Below are 19337 nucleotides of genomic sequence, written 5' to 3' on the forward strand. Positions count from 1 at the left end.
CGTTTCCCCTGAGGCTGTCAAAACTGTTTCTTGGTTTCTCTGAAAGGGATAAATCAGAAAAGTAAAGCAGGCATGTTTACATCTTTTTCTCTTTTCCCTTTGGAATCAGGCTTGCCGTGCTCTTAGCTGATTGTAATAAAAGCCTTTTTTTCCTTTTTTTTTTTTTTTCCCAGTTGGTTATTGAACACTCATTCCTTAGGGAAAACATTTCTTTAAATAACTTTTTGTGTATCTTGAGACTGGCTATATGCATTATAAAATCCAAACAGTTAAATTTTTAGGGGTGATGCCTGTTTATTGACAATGGTAATACAGACAAGGACTCGGACAAGCATTCAGGAGAATAACCAGTCATTGATTATTCTTTAGTAATTGGATGTGTGCTTGGCAGATGAGGTTCAGAGTGAGCATGCAGGTTCTCTGTGGAGAATGCCCCTAACTACATGTGTAAGTGATCTGCCTCTGCGCAGGGACCTCGGGCACTTAGTTAGGAGAAGCTTGATGCTGATAATACAAAGCTTTTTTGCTATCCTCAGTGGTATTTTTGTATTCCTTTCTTTATCAGATGCCCTTAGGAAAGGATCAGTCCTAATCAATATTTTTTCTCAATTGGTTCAAACAGGCAGAAAAATCAATGAGCTGAACTAATGACATCTATTTTTATTTTCTTTTGGAAGATTGAGGAACAATTACAAAATTCTAAACAGATGTTTCATTTGATTGGACCAATGGTAGAAGAGGGTTGTGGTTTTGTGTTGTTTTGGTTTTTTAATCCTTTTTTATAAATAAAAAAATTCTTACCCCAAAACAGTATAGATCAGAAAACTTCTTCAGAGTGTGTTGCACAGCTTGAGATTTACTGTGTATTTACTATAGCCATTATATGCTAACTTAATGTTATTGAAACCAGGCTGCTTTGAAATTCAGGGTCCGGTGAAAATGTCAAGAACTGGAACACTTAGGACAAGAGCAAGAGTGGCAAATGCCATGAAATAAAGGTTGGAGGTTAAGTCTGGAAAAGTTACAGACTCATGTCTTTTAGAATGACTTTGTAGAAATGTATTCAAGAGCTTTTACTTAGTTGGTTTTTTGTTTTTTTTTTAAAAATCTTTCCCCATCTCCTAATGAGTAGGGGAACAGAGGGACTAGGAGCCTTCCCACCCCCTTTTTTTGGAAGCATCTGTATGGATCCCATTGCATTTCCAAAATCCCTCCAGTGATCAGGAGGGAGGGTTGTCTTTAATGTGAATGGGCCGTAGCTCCTAATTGTTTTTGGCAGCTGCTCTGAGCAAGCAGGGCTGCAGTAGCTGACCTCCAGAGGTCCCTACCAGCTTTGGTCATGATTCTGGGAGGGGGACCTTGCCTCAGCTACTTGAAATGACAACTATCGTAATACTTCCTCCCTTCCCCACAGGCTATGTAAAGAAATTTTCCTTCAGTCCTGGGTATTCTTGGTCAAGAAGGTCAAGTGTTGGGCTAAGTGAGAACTGGTTTCATATCTTCTTCTGGCCAGTGTTGGTTTGGAGGAGCTGCTTTTCACAAAACATTGGCCATGTTTCCCATACAGTGTTCACCTCTAAAACTGTAGTAAATGTTTAGAATAGTATCTTTGCTAAATTCAGATTTATACTGAGTAAGCCAGATATTCTGCTGTTCATAATATTTTCTGCAAAACAATAAACTCTTAACTATTTGACCAAAACAAAAATTAGAAGACCTTGGAACAGCCCACCAGTAGATTTCCCCCTGCGTGTATTTGCTGTGTACTTTTGTCTCCCCTATCAGAGTATCTCATTTTAATATGAGTTTCAGATTAAGAATCCTGATTCAAAGACTTTTGTAAGAATAACAAGGAAGAAGCTGAACTGAGGGGAAGCTATTTCTATGCACTAACATTTTTAATAAATTTTGATCTTCTCACTTTTGTATAAAATAGTGAACAATCTTGGGTCCTCCTTTAGTTTGTGATGTGGTGATTCTTTCACATCCCACTCCATTCAATTAAAATATAAGATTTTCATGCTCAAATTAGTCATCAAACAAGTAAGAGAGAGAAATTTCAAAGGTGATACAATGCAGAGAAAAAGCCTATTTTATAAATATTCTGTAATTCTGTATGAAGTCTGCATTTTCTGCTAATCCCAGTGCATGGCAAGGTAGAAGGCATTTAGTGTACCTTACTGCAAGATGTGCGAGTGAAGCTTGCCTTTCACAACTCATCACGCCAGAAGAATCACCTTCGATGATCTAGTATAATCCAAAAGATACATTTATTTATGAATGAGGTATTTGGGCCTCAGAAGGGAAGGTGAGGAGAGGCAGGAGCAATGAATGGCCTCTGCTGCTATCCCAGTGGGCTGCTGTATCCCAAGCAGGCAGCAGCACTGGAGTGGTTCCTATCATAATCCAGCCCACAAGCAGGTTTTGTGAAACCTCTGGAACCTTCAGGGGCATGAGGGCTCGTTGTGGAGAGCAGTTTGAGGGGATGAGAAATGTTGGCTTGAGAACAGTGAGGCTGAAGGAGAAATTTGGTGAGGTTTTGGTATAAAAGTTACTCCAGTCAGCAGTTTCTGTCTTAGCATCACCTGACAATGATGAGTCTAAGCAAAACAGCTGACAGCTATGCTTTGCCCCCTTATACTGGGAAGGCAGCACTATGTACTGACCATGGCTGAAGAAATCAAATTGCTTCTGAGGCTCCTTTCTGAGGAAAGCTGTATGCAACAGCCAGGAGTGAAACACAGTGAATTTTTACCACCTGGTACATTTTCTGTACAGTTCCATGCGTTTCACTCCAAGTCAGAATTTTTCAGACTAAAACAAGGCTAAGTGTAGCACCACCTGTGGAAAGACTTCATTCTTCTAAATCACCAACATTCATTTCAGTTTTACAGAGGAAATCCAAATGATGTGAGGTCAAATAACATATAATGCACTTGTTAATTGTTTAGAATGTTTTCATTTTTACTGCATGAAAAGGGAACAAAAAGAGTAGGGTTCAACTACATTGTTAGTTTGAAGTTTTTAAAATGTCAATTTATCATGTTCTGTTAATTAATTTACTCTGTTATCTCTTGTCTGCATTTGATTTTTTTTTTGGACAATTTTATTCCATGTTTTTATGAACATAATCTAAGTCTTGATTTCTAAGTATGTGCTAAAACTTAATGTCACACTATAAACTCTTTGCAGTTTTTATCAATTATGTTTATATTGTGTAACAGAAGAGGTGTTATATTGTAAAATAAACAAAGTATTATGATTTTTGTTTAAAATTTAAATATGAATTGATTCTTTCAGATGTTTTCAATTGAAAATGGTCATGGCTTTTTTGGAGGCTGACAGCCAAACTTGATCTGCCTTTCTGAATTATGCTGTGGTACATACTCTGAACATTGATTTTTAAAAGGTCTACATTTTTTAAAACTCTAGAACCTTCACTAAATCCCAGTAAACTCCTATAAATGCCAAGAGCAGTATGTGTGGTTAATAGTTTGTTAGCCTGGCATATTAACAGCTGCATTGTTATAGAGCTTAATTTGACTTTTCCCTGTGCGTTTTTGTAGTCTAGTCTGCTTCGGTCTGATATGGGGCTTGGAAGTCCAGGTCAGCTGTCATCCTCTGCAAAACCTGGAACACCCTACTACCCATTTTCTGGCACGAATCAGCGCCGAAGACCACTTCATGACTCATCAGCTCTCGGTAAGTAATACAGACAGTTTTTAAACTTTTGTTCATGATGCTTTTCTGCAGACTTTATTATTTTCTATGACAGTTCATTTAATATACTAGAGATTGCTCTGTACTGAACAATTGAAATTACACCAAACTACTATATAAGAGAAAAACTGGAATTATTAATGTTTTCTTTGAGACACTAGCTTGGATTCAACACTGGTCAGTATGGCTTACAAAACAAACAAGAAACTTTAATAAAACCCTTAATTGCAAAAGCAATAATGACAGATGGATAGGAGCTGATGACCAGCTGAGTGCCCTTAACCCGTGCCATCATTAACTCCTGGAAATGCCTGACCTTGAGGTCATTACCATTATTTAGTCGGGAAAGGACACAAAGGGGAAATAATTATCCTTTTATATGCTAAAAGTAACTTTATTCAGGGCAATATATAGTTCATTGTAATTGGTTCAACATGCCTTTAAAGATCTTAGCAATTGAAGGCTAGTAGTTTATCCTAAAATCAAACTACCTTGCAAAACATGCAGGCAGGAACTTGCTTAAAAATTGCTATAATCCTGTGACAGTATTCATATTTTATTCTGGGGATAGTTGGAGGTGAATGGAATTTTTGTACTTGGTCATAGACAGTGGTAATATTTTATAGCTCTCTAATGCTGTTGAATCAGAGAATCAAGAATGACCTAACTGTTCTATACTATCTTCTATAAGACTTTTTTGAATAAATGGGTGTGCAAACTAAAATAAAAATCTTTTTTGGTATAAAAAGAGAGACCGTAGCCTTATATTCTAGTTTGCCATATATTCTGGTTATATAATCTTATATTGTAGTTACCATATATTTCACTGTTAGTATGATAGGTAATTAGAATTTCTCTAAGTTATATGGTTGAATCTTTAATGACCCTCATTCTGTATAGCACTTCTATTCCATAGTAAAACTCTTGTTTGTTGGAACCATGTAACTCCAACCATAGTTTACCCAAAATAAAATTTTCAAATGCAAATTGCTTTATGAAGTAACTTTAACTATAACTGCAAACTTCTTGAGCACTAAAATAGTCCTGAACATGCTTGAAATTGTTTTTTAAATCTTTGTTTATAAAAATATTACTTTGGAACTTAATCCTATATATCATGGGATCATTTCATTTGAAAAAGCCCTCTAAGACTACTGAGTCCAGCCTTTAATGCAGCACTGCCCAGTCCACCACTAACCCATGTCCCCAGGTGCCACATCTACACATCTTTTAAATCCTTTCAGAGATGGTGTCCACCACCTTCTGGGCAGCCTGTTCCAGTGCCTGACAGCCCTTTCAGTGAAGAAATTTTTCCTAACATCAAACCTAAATCTCCCTTGGTGCAATTTAAGGCTATTTCCTCTTCTAATATATGCGTGTATATATGTGTTTTAAAATACCATATTTGTATGACTTTTTACCTTGTTGTTGAGCCAACTGCTGTTTAACTTGGGGTTGGCTGTCTTTATGAAGATTGTTGTAAGTATTCCTGTTGCTCAGAATATCAGAACAAACACAGCAGTTCCTCACACCTGTTTCAGAAAAGGAACAGTCTTAGAAAAGTTCATTAAAATTGTTTGCAGCTTGAAGGGGTGGCTGAACTTCAATAGAAAAGAATTGGGTTTTAAGATGATGATGATGGTGTTTTAGTTCACACTGAATCAGTTGTAGGGAGAAGCTAGTTAGAGTAGTAACCTGCCCTGGGTTTGAGTAGCAGGGGGCTGTTAGAGCTTGGCTTTGGGTGCTGGGCACAGGGTGCTCGAGACCTGCAGGAAGGTCACTGTGTGCAGCAGTCATTGAGATGGTCCTGAATGAGATTCTTGTTTCCTATGCAAATTGTATAGAGTTTGGGAAGTTCTTGATGTTATTAAATTAAACAAATGGAAGTGAAGTGTGGTGTTTTCAGAGTATATTTAGCTTTTTCTTTGGAAGAGAAGCTCAGGACAGATAACGTGTTCAAACTGGTAATATTCCTCTTTCTGTCATAGTTGAGTCTGGGGATTGTAACCTGGGATATGGCGGGTGGTGGTTACAAATTTATGGAAATGTTTTTCCAGGAAAGTCAGGAGGATGAAGAAGTACACTTTTATCTCAAGTATTTTCCAATGGCTTGAGAAAGTATGCCTGAATTTTAATTTTTTTTCTTTTTAATGGACTTCTTAAGTGCTACAAACCTGCTGCCTGAGAATTTCTAACAAAGTCAAATTATGGCCATTTTATCCCTGAGAAGGAGTTGTCTGACCAGGATTATAACAAGCTCTTGTTAAATTTCATATTAAATTTCACTGAAATCAACCAGTGTTCTCTTCCAGGTGACACTCTAAATCCAATGTAAATATCTCTTCCAAAAGTCCTTTCCTTTTCTTTGTGAGCATGCCCGATGGGGAATGATGAGAGTAAAGATATCCAGCAGATATTTCACCTTATCTCACCTTTATTTTGTCATATCATCATCAGTGTTCTAAATGAAAACAGCAAAATAGGAATTTTGTGTTTTAATTAAAGACTCAATTGGTTAACTGTAGAGCTGGTAATCTCACCAGATACTCATCTTCAAAACATCAGTTAACTTGTAATTTCCATGCATTTTCAGATTAATTGTATTAGCATCTGATTAAACTGGCTCAGATTCTTGGTTTAGGTAGTGAAATTGCTGGGTACTTCTGTTATATTACAATAACTATTGGAAGGAAGAAGCAGGTATCATACGTCCAACTTTACTATTACATGCAAATTTGAGATGTATTGACTTTATTACTCAAGGAAAGTAATTAGGTCATTAAATTTGCTGTTTATTTACAACCTTGGTAGTGTCTAAAACCTATAAAATTTACATCATGTTAGTATTCTTAGAGTATAAATCATAGTTTAACATGTCAAATTCCTTTTTGATAGTTCTGTCTTTACTCTGATGTGGAGAAAAAACATTTCTCTCGCTAATAAGTCCCATTTTCCTCCTTGTATGTCTCAAAACCTTACTTTGTTTCTTAGGAAGTGTATAAGGGCATAAGTGTACCCTTCAGAGTAACTGTTTTGAGGAATAACTGTTTTCCTTAGGGAAACAATTGAAAGTAACTATTCAGCAAAGCTTTATTTTAGAGAACATCGGTATGTTACATTTTTATATTGATGTGAAAGACAAATCTCATTGCCAGAGAATAAAAAATACATGAAACTGGAAAATAAGAAATTTGTCATGGAAAGAAAAAACTGAACAGTGTAGCTATTTATTCTTTTTCACCTATAACGTAGATACTTGATGAAATGCTATTTTTCTGTGTACAGATCCTCTACAGACAAAGAAAGTAAGAAAGGTGCCCCCTGGTTTGCCTTCTTCTGTAAGTACTACATTTTTTACTTATAGTGATAAAAATTAGGCTTAAATTGCATTCTCTTTACCTGCCATACATACAAATTACTTAACTTTAGCACTAAGAGGGCTATCTGCTGGACATGAGCAGCTAGGCTAGGTAATCGGGAGTGGTTCTGCAGGACTAAATACACATTTGATGTGGAATTTTTAGATTTCATAGCAGTGATTTGTAGCTCGCTCATATGCTCCTACCCACTTGTCCCTGTCATTTGAATTCCTCTCTTGGGAAGAGAGCTGGGCCAGGAGCTGTCAAAGAAGATCTCCTGTACAGGTCTTTTGATGTTTAATTAGTCATTATGTTGCTGAACAGGAGGACAGACAGAGATTAATAGCTGAGAATCTTAGAAATTTACATTTGTAATAATCCCAGTGGAGCTGAAGACATTAAGATTCGGAGGACATGTACAGCTCAGCTTGCCTCAGTAGGACTGAGGTTATTAATATGCATAAATCACCGAGTCAGATGTTCATTGTGAAGCCCTGGTGGATTTTAAAGCCTTCATTAAGCCTTTCCTAACTTCAGCCTAGCATCAGGAAAGCTTTCAAGCAACTAGTTTGTTGATCCCTCTTTGCTTGAAAATTTATCCTTCGAGAATAAAGGGCTTTGATAAAAAAGGTTGGAAGGGTTTTGGTGGAAAAATCATTAATGGCTGTGATAATCTAATGCTATAGGGGTGTTTTGTGGTATTAAATATGCTTTATTCTTAAAAGGAAGAAAATTGTTTATAAATGAATCTGCATTTAAAAATCCACGTGAAGTGAAAAATCCCCAGTGAAGTGAAGGACAGAATTATTTTTTCCCCTGCTCAGAACAAACAGGAGGGGAGGGGGAAGCTCCGCTGCCTTGCGGGATACGTCTCTTTGTTGTGTAAATGGATGTTGGGCTTTTATTTGGCAGTACTTAACACATGGGCGCAGGTGCACTTGGATGAGTCATAACTCAAAGCCGGATAGGCTGAATAGAACATACTGCACAGGCAACAGTAATATAGTGGGAGCAAAATGGGGCTGAGCTTTTTATTTTGTATTGAAGCTGAAGTACGGATGGTGTCTTCTAGTCCTTGCATCTCCCCTGTTCTCTCCTCCCTCTCTTTCCCTTCTCCCTCCCCCTGCTCACGATGATACAGACAGAAACCGGGATCTGAAATCCTATTTTAACAGTACTTCCAGATGGAGCTGAGATAGTGTGGATAGCCTGGGGCAGCTGTGCTCTGAACCTGCAGCCTACCTGGAAGCCAGGATTGCAGCTGCAGGCACTCTTAAAAGCTTTTGCTTGCATAAGCACTTGGGCCCCACTAGAGGCTGAATAGCTGCTTGATAAACAAAATGAACACAATGCCTCAAATCATTATTCCCGAGGCCAGGAATATTCTTCTTTCCCCCCTCCCTTTTTTTTTTTTCCCTTCAGCAGCAGCTAAAAATAGTTTGGCAATTTACATTTTAACAGTTGCGTGTTATGTAGGGTGGCTTTACAGTCTAGCAGATGACTTCTGCTAGATTAACAAAAATATATTTAAAATGTCAGAGAAGCTAAAACACATAGCAGTGCAATTTTCATGTAATTTATTACTGTAATTCTAGGCAGTAATAAAGCTTACGCTACATGTTTAATATTTAGTAGCATCCGCCAGGTAAAGAGATCATTTTGGAGAATGAAAGACTTCTCTCATTTCTCTTACCAGGATTTAATTTTAACAAGCAATATTTTTCAAATGGTTTTCATTTAATTCTTCTTCTCTAAGAGTGGAGACAATAAAATGCTGATAGATTTTTATTTGTATTAACATTGTACCAATCTGTGCAATTAAGTGCAGTTACTGTGAATAATCAATGATTGCAATGCTGCAGGTTTTAAGCACTGTTTCTCTGTCTTTCAATGCTTTCACCACTGAATAGAGCCTTGAAGTGACATATTACCAAAAAATCCAAAAAATTATACGAGATACTGTAATTGTGGAAGATGAGACAAAACTAAATTTCACTGAGCATCATAAGAAATTTAAATTGAGTAGATCATTATGTAAGTGTAGTCTTTATTTTAAATATACCTCCATAAGAAGTGCGAATGTGTTGTGGGAAAGATAAAAGTTGCTGTAGCTAGTAGATAGTGCAGGAAAGTTTAATTATAATATGAAAAGTCAGAGGAAAGATGATACTTAATTTTGTTACACAAATCTGTATTTTTTAGTTTTTCAGCGTCTGAAATACTGGTTTCTGCAATGTTTTTGTTAGCATACGGCTGCCATGTCAACGGATACTCAGCAGTAATTTAATTTCCTAGATAACTGTAATTTAATAACAGTCTTTTAAGTAATAATGATTCAAAAAACCCCAAACAACCCTTCCTCTAGTTTGTTTCCTTTTCTCTTGGTTTTGTATGGTACTTTCTGACATTACTTGTTTCGAAGTTTATCTTTTTTAACGTGTTCTTATCAGGGCCTAAAATAAAAACAGTTACAGATAAAAGTACTGGTGAATTGTTTGGCTTCTTTCTGGAATGCATCTCAATCTGAATATGTCCTCTTACTGTAAAAATTAAATGTTCCAGGCAAATGCATTTTTAAGTTTTTGTGTTGTGACTTGTTAAGTGGTGACTCACTGCTCAAAACATTTTGAATGTTGACATGTAAGCATTTATGTTAAACTACAATGACTAAATTTAAAGCACTCCGAGGAGGATAGAAGTTTTGAAAATCTATTTTTTTTCAATCCAGGTTTGAGGGAACAGCAAGATTATGATATGCTGTTTATATTATAGGGAGGGGGAATACTGTTCAATGAGTTACATTATCTTCAGAGATTGAACACTTGTATTTCTGAGAATTTTTCTGATTGTAGGAATTACCTTAACTAAGCCAGACACTAATAATATCATCTATCTTGAAACCAGTGTAACTCCTTGGCCCAGAAGAGCAGAGTGTCAGGGTTTCTGGAGAGCTGCTCAGGCTGCAGAGGGAGAAGACAGACAAGTGAGGCTCACTCAGAAATGCCCAGGGAGATTGTCATCCAAAAATGGATGGGCTGTGAGCAGAAATGTACTATTTACATGTGGAGTCAGGAAATATTTCAAAATAACATTTGTTACTAGTACCATAATCAGTGGCTATCATGAGGTCATAATTCTAAGAAAAATAGTGTGAATATCTATCATCATTCTTGTGCTATTTAATTAGTGTCATATCAGAGAAATAACTGGAATACATTGTATCTGTTGATTTTTGTTACAGAAAATGAGCTGTGACATACAAACACAAATGTCTGTTTGTTTTCTGTGTCGTTTCTAAAAAGTTTTTTGAGCATTTTAGGCTTTCCATAGTACCTGAGATGATCAGCTAATATTAAACATTAGATTACACTTATTTAATAAGAGATTGTCAAATTAATATTTTCTGGTAGCAGGGATTTCTTTCTAAATTCAAACTTCTATTTTTCAATACATATAAGACAATTTGTAGTTTCATTATAAAGGGGTTCCTCATATATCACCCTCTATAGTATGTGTATAGTCCATGGGTGCTAATTTCTTGCAAGAATTATTTATGATACAAAAATACAGCAAACTTGGTTTGCATGCATAGAACTACCACCCATTTAAGGTGCTTTTCTTTCTGTTTTCCTTTTAAGACCAAGCTTCTAGAGATGTTTCAAAACATGTAACATGAAGATACTAATGGTACAAGAAGAAAAATAATAGGTGTTACTCCCTTCTATGCTCTCTCCTTCCTCCACCCCTCCTAAAGGATAAAAGGAGATTATTTGAAACGGTAGAATGGGAAGTATCTTCTGAAAGATTACCTAAAACCCAGTTTTTGAGAGGTTAATGTTTAGACTGTATTAGATATAACATTCACCACACTGAGTGGACTCTCTCAATATTAGCAATTGCCATGTGTATTGAAGTAGCCTCGTGTAAAGCAACACCATTGGAATACTTTTATGAAGTCTGTGGATCTGAATCAAAACTTTGGAGCATCCTGGGTGGATATTTGGTGTGATGTTGAACTGACTATGATGCTGTGTTTAACTGACTTTCTAGGGAGACTTTTTTGGTGGTAAGATTTTTTTTCCCCGCTGTCCACAAATGGTGCCCAAATGTAAAAAGCAGGATTTAGTTAGTTCGGATCTGTTCTGAATCGCCCTGCACAGTCAAGTCGTACATTCAACTGTCACTTGTCTTTAATAGCTAGAGCTCTCAAAGACAGCAGTAGCTCTCCTGACCCCTCTCCTCTGCTCCTGTGCTGTGTTTTAGAAAGCAATTTTAAATAACAAAACTGAGTAAATAAAGTCTTATGGATAATGCAACACAGAACTTGCGATTTCTTCCTCATGACACAGTCTTCCATCTTCTTCTGCTTTATGCTCATTCTTTGCTCACTTGATTTATGGGATGAAGATTTTAGGGACTTGCTAAATACTGCTTTTTAAGCACTGTGTTCATCTATGAACTTGAACAAAATGCAAATGTATAAAAACATCCAACTCCTAAATTATGTTACAAACCAAGTAAAAATGTTTGAGATTTCATGTGTAATAAGAAAAAGGTCTGTTTTTTTGGTTAGATTATTGTAGGGTTTTTTTTCAACATGGCCTTTATTTGAAATCTGTCTGAAAACCGCAGTAACCTCAGATTATAGCATCCCACCTGCTCTTTGTTACATGAGAACATTTAGCTGTCATTAAACAACCAGGCAGCCCATTGCACAGTCCTGCTGTGAGAGTTCAGCTCGAGTTCTCACTGAATTAGGGTGAAGATACTTGAGCAACCCTCTCTTAAAAGCCTTTTTAAAAAATTGCAATGAGATCATTTTTTCAAACTAACTGTCCTGTTGTCTGACTGTGGTGAACTAATGTGAGGTTGCTTAATTGAGAGATCTTCTCTGAAAATCCTGCATATACATGCATCCATGATGGATATATAATGATGTCAAATAATTTCTCTGTGTTTGGATTTACTGGAGATACTTTATTTTTGAAGTTTTCACAACATATCAAAATGAGTGTATTAGATGCTCTTAAATTAGAGTGTAGATTTGCATAAAAGAACCTTAAATTTTGTGCATAGTTAGAAAAACTGTTACTAAAAAAAATACTGAATTGCAGTTCATGTTATTTAGGGAGAAGTTACATGGAATTTCTGCAACCTCTGCTTTACCTCAAAGATGAATGTGTCCATTACCACAAATTGGTGTGGTGTTTTATAACAATAGATAAGGATACAAGCTTTTCTGAAGACTATTTCTTATTATCTTTCTCTTGATAATACTTGTGGCTTTGGTGGGAAGATTTTTATAATGCTTGAAGTCAGCTAGGAAAGTAGTGAGGAATGTTGTGTTGCTGAACTTTCATGGGCTGTTGAAGTGAGTGGTTTCCCTTTGCTTGCTTGCTCGGCCCAAATGTGGCGCAGGTTGCTTTGCCTGTGACCTGGCCATTTGGCAGAAATGGGCAATACAAAAACAAATGCAAAAACAAAACAAATGCTTTTTCGAAAGAATGGTACTGCAATTAAAGCACTGCATAATCTTGAAGTAAAATTTCAGATGTAGATGTGTCTTTACACAATGAAGCAAAGAAATTGAATTAAATTACCTCCTAGTTTAGTGCCACAGTTTCTTGTGGCATCAGGTTTTATAAAGCAAGCAAGTTGTTCAGTCTTGGAGATGTAGTTGTGGGATTTCATTCCACTTACACTGGTAGCCAGGATTAGTTGTTACTGTTCTTTCCTTCTGTGAGGTACAGGTGGATTCCTGACTGCGGATGACAGAAGGATTGCCCGTTTGGCTTTTGATAGCTCTCGGCTTGACTTGCAGAGCACTTTTGCCAAGCAGCGAGTTGCAGTACAGAAGAAGGCGAGGGACGCAAGATCTATGCCGAGGCACAGTTAGCTCTCTGCATTTTGACTCGCCGTGTTCCAAAGCTTCCCTGACAGCGAATTATTTACCCAATTTTGGCAGCGGGTGCGAGCGCCGGCGCGGGCCGGGCGCAGGTCGTGCCTCTGGAGCCCCCTGCAGGCCGATGGCACAAGCGCAGGGCCCGGCCTGGGAGGGGAGATCCGCGCGCCGGGCCGGGGCTGGGCCGGCAGAGGGACCCCGCAGGCACCGCGCAAGTGCTCACAGAAACTTTCTTGGCCATCTTGAGTTGATGTGAAGAGATCTGTAACTCAGGTACTCTTCTGCGAGTTTCAGTAACAGCCTTGCTAATTTACGTCAGGGTTTAAAACTCTTTTAAGGTCTCTATAGGTTTCTAGATTGGGTAGGTTTTTAGCACATTTTGTGATGATTATCTGGCTTCTGATTGGATAATTTATTGCCTCAGGATAATAAACATGTTTGTTTACTCTTTAATGCAGATATGGCTAGTTAAGACCTTCCTAAAGAGACTTTCAAACTGTAAGCACTTTATATTTCCAGCAAAATAATAGAACTTCCTGAATTTGAGCAATATCCCATCAAAGTTATACTTGAATGATTTCAAAACAAATTTTAAAACTTCCTCTAAGAAATTATTTTGTGATTGATTCTGAAAAATGGGATATACAGCACTTTTTTCTCATTCTTCCCATTCCAATAAAATATTTGTGTAATAACTTAAATATCTCATAAAATTGGATAAATTCAACTTGAACATTGAATAAATTCATTATTATTTGGAGAACTACTGAAACAGAAAAGTCCTAGCTGCAGTTTCCTATTTAAAAAAAAGTTGTTTTTTTTTACCCATACCTGCCAGAGGTAGCAGGAGTTTTTTTGCAGAAAAAAAAAAGAGCCCAAATCAACAACAAAAACCCCAACAACCATCCCTCAACCCTGTAGTACTGCGAGGTAAAAGTAGTGGATAGCAATTAATATCCATTTAATTAGTATTTACTATCTATTCTCTATCCCTTCAAACTCTTTCCCTGGTTATAGTAACATGAATGTTAAATGTGCAGTTAAAGACAAATATTTTGAAGAGGAAAACCACCAAACTAATTTAGCTCTTGTGTAGATTAGTAAATTAATTTGGTTGAAACATCGTCCTTTGGATATTGGCGGGAAGGATTGCCTATAAAATTTAGTCTACTGAGTTACTTTAAATTGCCTTCTATACAACTCATCTGCTCCATCTCTGCTGAGCAGCATGCTTAGTGGTTGGTTAACACAGAAGGCTATCCTTCCAGGATTTTAAAGTAAATTAACATTTAGTTAGCTGATGAATTACATAGAGGACAGTATAATAAGCATTGTGTTTTCCCCTGAAAACAGACAGGTTTCTTTCTTACAGCTTGAAACCTTGTCTATTCTGACAGCTACATTATGCAGCATATTCAATGCCTCCCATTAGCAATGGTCCACACTCTGGCTTTGCTACAGTTAATCATCATAAATGTTTGGCTTTAAAATAAGTTATATTGGGAGTCCTAATATGTATAGATTTTTTTTCTGAATTTTTGCTGGACAAACAGCTCAAAATGACTATGTATATTTTAGTTAGCAACAGGTTGTTCTGTATCAGTTAGAGTCTGTCTCTCCTGTTCAGGTTCCAGTTTTCTTAGAACTGATAAGAACTTTATCACTTGTGAAACTTCTGTTCCTCTGTTGAACGTGGTTGAGATTGATAAGAAGTTCCAGCCTTGGACAGTGTGGGGTGGAAAGGAGGGAGTTCTAGGGCAGTTGCCTTTACCTTATTTCCAAAGCAAGAAGGTTAGCCTAGCCCCTAAGAAATTAATGGAAATTGGTAAGAGCAAAAGATCTGGTTTCCCCATGGAAAGGGGAAAAGGAAAGCAGGCTTGGGCTCTCACCATGTTACTGTTTTTTTCCAACAAGACTGAAGCTAACTCTCCACAAGGAGACACTTGATACTTGGGTTTCCACACCACAGTTGCTTTTGTTGGTGAAAGAGGAGCTTTAATTTCTAGTAGCACATAATCTAAAAAAGATTTGGTGCTTTTTGTGTTAGAATAGACGCATTTAAAATAACAAAACTGTGATAAAAGGCATTAACCTTTTTAAAGCATTTTGATATTTCAGTTTTGTGGAGTATGTTTGACTAGAGAATGGCTCTCATCTGTTGAGACAGTTACATAACTATCTTTCATATGGTATAACATTCAGTGATCTGTAGAAATTATGTTTATTTTTTATAAATTCAGATGATGAATTACATATGCTCTATTGTGTATTTGCTTTGTGGCTCTGGCAAGTTGAACAAAAAATTATTTCACGTGAAAGTTTGTTTTCAGGGAGAACATGTGGTTCATTCACAAAATCTCTTAGTGTTAAAATCATCTTTGAAAATATTCTCTTACAGGTAGCTTTGTTTATTTTTAGGTCAGTATTTCACTCTGCATCAGCTTTCATAATCTCTTTACATACTTTAGGAACAGGCAGTTTATTGTTTTTGACATACACTACAGGGTCATGAGTGGAAACAATTCAGGCTACAAAGTGCGTGTCAGTTCAGTGCTCCTCTGCTGACGGCATGTCTGTCTGAAATCAAGTTTAAAAAATTGGCCCTGTCTCCAGCTGACTTGTTTTGTCAGGCTGAGTCATAAGATTAACCCTTGACTTGTCACCAAGGAAAAATGGAGTAAACAAGTGTACCCTGTACAGTATCGCTGATCCAGCTATGATTCATTTCACTGTAACATGATTCTCTTAAGAAAACAAATTTCAGAGCAGCTGTTGCTTGGCTTAAATGAGGATTAGAAAAATTGCAACCACAAAACAAAAACTTGCTGTGTAGCTTTTGGAATTGTTATCTGGTAGTAGTTCCTGCAAATACTGAGTTATTGCTAACAACATAGCATTTTTTTTCAGCAGTCTTTCAAATTCTTCCATTTTAGGTTCATATTTTATCCTGGGGAAAGTAAACTTCTGTGGTTTAAAGTCTGATATGCTGGTGGAATTATGGCCTGATCCTGTAAGGTGAATCAATGCAACAAATGTGAGAAACAATGTTTTCGTACAGTAAATGTAGAGCAGATACAGTGGTATGTTTCAAGCATTGGGCACTCAAGATTTTATTCCCAATGATGTAACTGAGTGTAGGACAAATAATTTCCTTTTTGGTAAAATGCAATTGTTATCCTTTTGATTTGTGGGGAAGGAACTCAGGAGCAAATTCATTTAGTGACTCATTATGGAGGGACCAGTTTGTCTACAAACAGACGTTTGCAGTGGCGTTCCTCAGTTTTATTGATCATATTGTTGCTTTTGTCTTACCCATGTGCTGGTGAACAAGGTTAATGTTTTACTTCTACTGATAAATGTTAATAGTGTTAGTAAACATTACTAGTTAATATTAATATTACCTATGTATTTTTTGTTACATTGCTCTGTACATGTATAGAGCAGCTGTACACAGAGCAGCCCCCCCACCAATGCTACACAGTCAGGTTTTTCTGCTTGATGTTTTTAACATTTTTCCAATTGCTTATATATAGGTAGATAATGGTTATTATTTGAGAGGGGGCTTGATCATGCTTTTCATCCCTAATACAACTATTTTGAAAACTGGACATGTGTGCATGGAGGTGCAGTAGCAATTACAACTATGTTGGTGATAGTCTTTACTTCAAAGAACTGACTGCAGTTACCCTGGAAGTACTTCTAATGTTTCAAAAGTTTGCATGCTAAATTTTTTTTTTTTTTAAAGGGTTCTCTTACTACTTCAAGTCTGTAAGCTGAAAGTACCTTCTCCAGTGTTTAGGGTTTTTTCTAAGTTGTACATTAGACTGAAGAAGTGTTTTTAATCTAGTGTGCTATGACAAGTAGCACATGCAAAGATCTGAAGATCTTTTAGCATGTCTCATCTGTAGAGTCCTGCACATTAGTGAGAAGCTTTAAGGAATGGCATTGTTAGCTGCAAATCAAAGCTTCTTACTGACTCTCTGGGGACTGAAATGGGTCTTTGTGGTCCCTAGGGAAGAAGGAAGCCGCCAGTCACTCTGCAGGCCTGGCAATTTAATAGTCTGCAGTATAGTGATGTTCTTTTTTGCAGCTGCTGCTGCTCCGCCTTTTGTATTGGAGAGGAGTTTGGTTCAGATATCATTAGCTTTGCTGCATAGTTAAACAGTTCTGGATGTGTAGTTTGACTTGCAGTAAAAATGCAAGTGTTCTTCAGCAGATGGAAACTTCAGGGTGTATTTGCCAACATACTCTGAGCACGGTAGTCTAATTGACTGGAAGAGTTCACTGAAAAAGCATTTGAAGCTTGAGATGTGAATATTTTTTGTCAGTGTGTGTATATTCTGTATATTTATAGACACTACAGTAGTTATATCCTGAGATAATGGACATTATACAGAGATTTTTATCTGATTGTAGTATTCAGCTGCAGTCAGTTTATCACCCTTGTGGATCTTTTTAGTTCAGAGGGTTTCGCTGACGCACGAGGTGCTTGGCTGCTTGGCGGAATGAACCAGACTTCTGCAACTTGCTTTCTTTCCCTGTAAATGGCTGAACTGAACTTTACCCATTTTTTTCCTTATCCTGAAATATTTTCCTGCTTTTGTCAGGAGGAAGGCAGGGAGAATTCACAGCATTGGCAGTAGACACAACTAGAGGTGGAGAAACGTGGTTGTGTGTTAACCTTTTTTCTCCTGGATTGAAGTCGCTATCTGACTTAGCAGAAGCTCAGCTGTGTTCATTTGTAGAAAATTTAAAAATGTACGTCTCATTAAGAGCTAATGTTAGTTAATGCCACTGCTCAGTGAAGAAAGCAAAAAAGACCTACCAGGCATTGATAGTGTGCAAATATTGAGGGATCTTTGTGCTGGAAGTTGCAGTCTGTTTGCTGTATTGAATAGTTCATTGAATAGTTCACGTTTTTCTGATGTGCCGAAGTTGTTGGGGTCCTCTTCCCTTCTCTGCCCTGTCTCATATCGGCACATATGTGTGCTTTATTCATACAAAAATGTATTAGACAATATAAAGAGACCCTGGACTTGTGTTTCCAAGAGAATCCTTCCTTATAGTTTGTATACCCCACCTTAAAGATGGATTTTGGGTGATTCCAGAAAATGAAATTATTTACTTTTTTTTTTTTTTAAATTTTTTTTTTCCTTTTTAAAGCCAAGCACCTTGTGCAGGTATTGTCCGTGTCAGGGTCACTCCCTGCCCCAGGCTGCCATGCTCGGAGGGGCTCGGGAGCGCTGGGTGCTCGGGCTCTCCCATGGGACTTGCTCCCAGCAGCTCCCCGCGCCTTTGGGAAGCGTTTGCCAAAGTTGGAAGCAACTTTAGGCAGAGCCAGATGGCCGTGTGGCTGGAGCTGCATCGAGCAGCGTCTGCAAGGCCACAAGTGCTCTAATTTAATTAAAACAAAAAGCAGACTATTATCTCGGGGCTCAGGACGTGCCCATGTGCGGGTTCCCTACGGCTCCCGCCGCGTTGCGCTGTGTGTGCCGAGCCCTCGGCGCCCACGGGCCCGTGCGCGCCTCCTCCCGGGGCCGGGGCCGGGGCGCGGAGCGGGGGCTGGCGCGCCCCCCGCGCCCAACCCCCGCGCCGGCCGGAGATGGTTCAGTCCTGCTTTGCATAAGCCGCCTTTGAGCACTCCATGTGCGCGGCGGCGGGTGGATGCCGTGGGGAGCGGGAGGCGGCGCGCTGAGCCCGGCCCGCGCCAGCCGCGCCATGTACTGCGCCTACCCCGTGCCCGGCGTGGGCAGCAGCTCCCTCATGTACTACTACAACGGCAAGACGGTGAGCGGGCCGCCTTTGTCCGGGGCCGCCGGGCCGGGCTCACGCAAGTTCTCCGCGCCGGGGCCCCGCCAGCCCGGCTGCGCTGGGGCTGGGACGGGAGCTCAGCGCGGGGCGCACGGCGGGTCGGGCTGTGAGGGGACCGGGGCTGTGCGGGGACCGGGCTGGGACTCGGGGCCGCTTTGTGTGACGGGGGACGGGCGGCCGCGCAAGACCCGCCGAAGTTTGTGTTCCTGCGTGCCCGCCGCTTTTCTTTAGGGTTTGTAGGTTTGGCTGGGGTTATTTTGGGTTTGTTTTTAAGCAGTGCCCTCCCCAGGGGCTGCAGGGCTGCCCTGTGCAGCGCTCCGCAGCCCCCGGCTCCGGCGGCCCGAGCCCCGGCCAGCGCCGCGCACCGGGCCGGCCGCCAGCGCTGCCCTGCCCGCGCCGGGCGCTCGCGGTGGGAGTTCGGAATCATCAAACGCTCCTGCAAACACGGAAGGGGGGTGGGCGGAAAAAGCAGATTCCGCAGGGAGAAAAAAGAACACCAAAACCAAACCTCTGTGGATTTAACTTTGTGGAAATTGAACTGAATA

General features: G+C 38.9%; 1 protein-coding gene across 8 annotated transcripts in view; it reads left to right on the top strand.

Moving 5' to 3' along the window:
- TCF12 (transcription factor 12) overlaps positions 1-19337 on the top strand; it is a 160788-nt gene that overhangs the window by 102417 nt on the left and 39034 nt on the right. For 5 of the 8 annotated variants that reach the window (XM_032122371.1, XM_032122373.1, XM_032122372.1 and 2 more), the window contains exons 8-9: positions 3567-3702; positions 7006-7058. In XM_032122371.1, coding sequence (XP_031978262.1) covers positions 3567-3702; positions 7006-7058 — 189 coding nt within the window. Of the gene's footprint in view, positions 1-3566; positions 3703-7005; positions 7059-18602; positions 18769-19337 lie in introns of those variants that run through there. The other 3 variants (XM_032122376.1, XM_032122377.1, XM_032122378.1) reach the window with 1 other exon arrangement.

Source organism: Corvus moneduloides, chromosome 13, assembly GCF_009650955.1.
Source record: "Corvus moneduloides isolate bCorMon1 chromosome 13, bCorMon1.pri, whole genome shotgun sequence".
In the NCBI taxonomy this organism is placed as follows: Eukaryota; Metazoa; Chordata; class Aves; order Passeriformes; family Corvidae; genus Corvus; species Corvus moneduloides.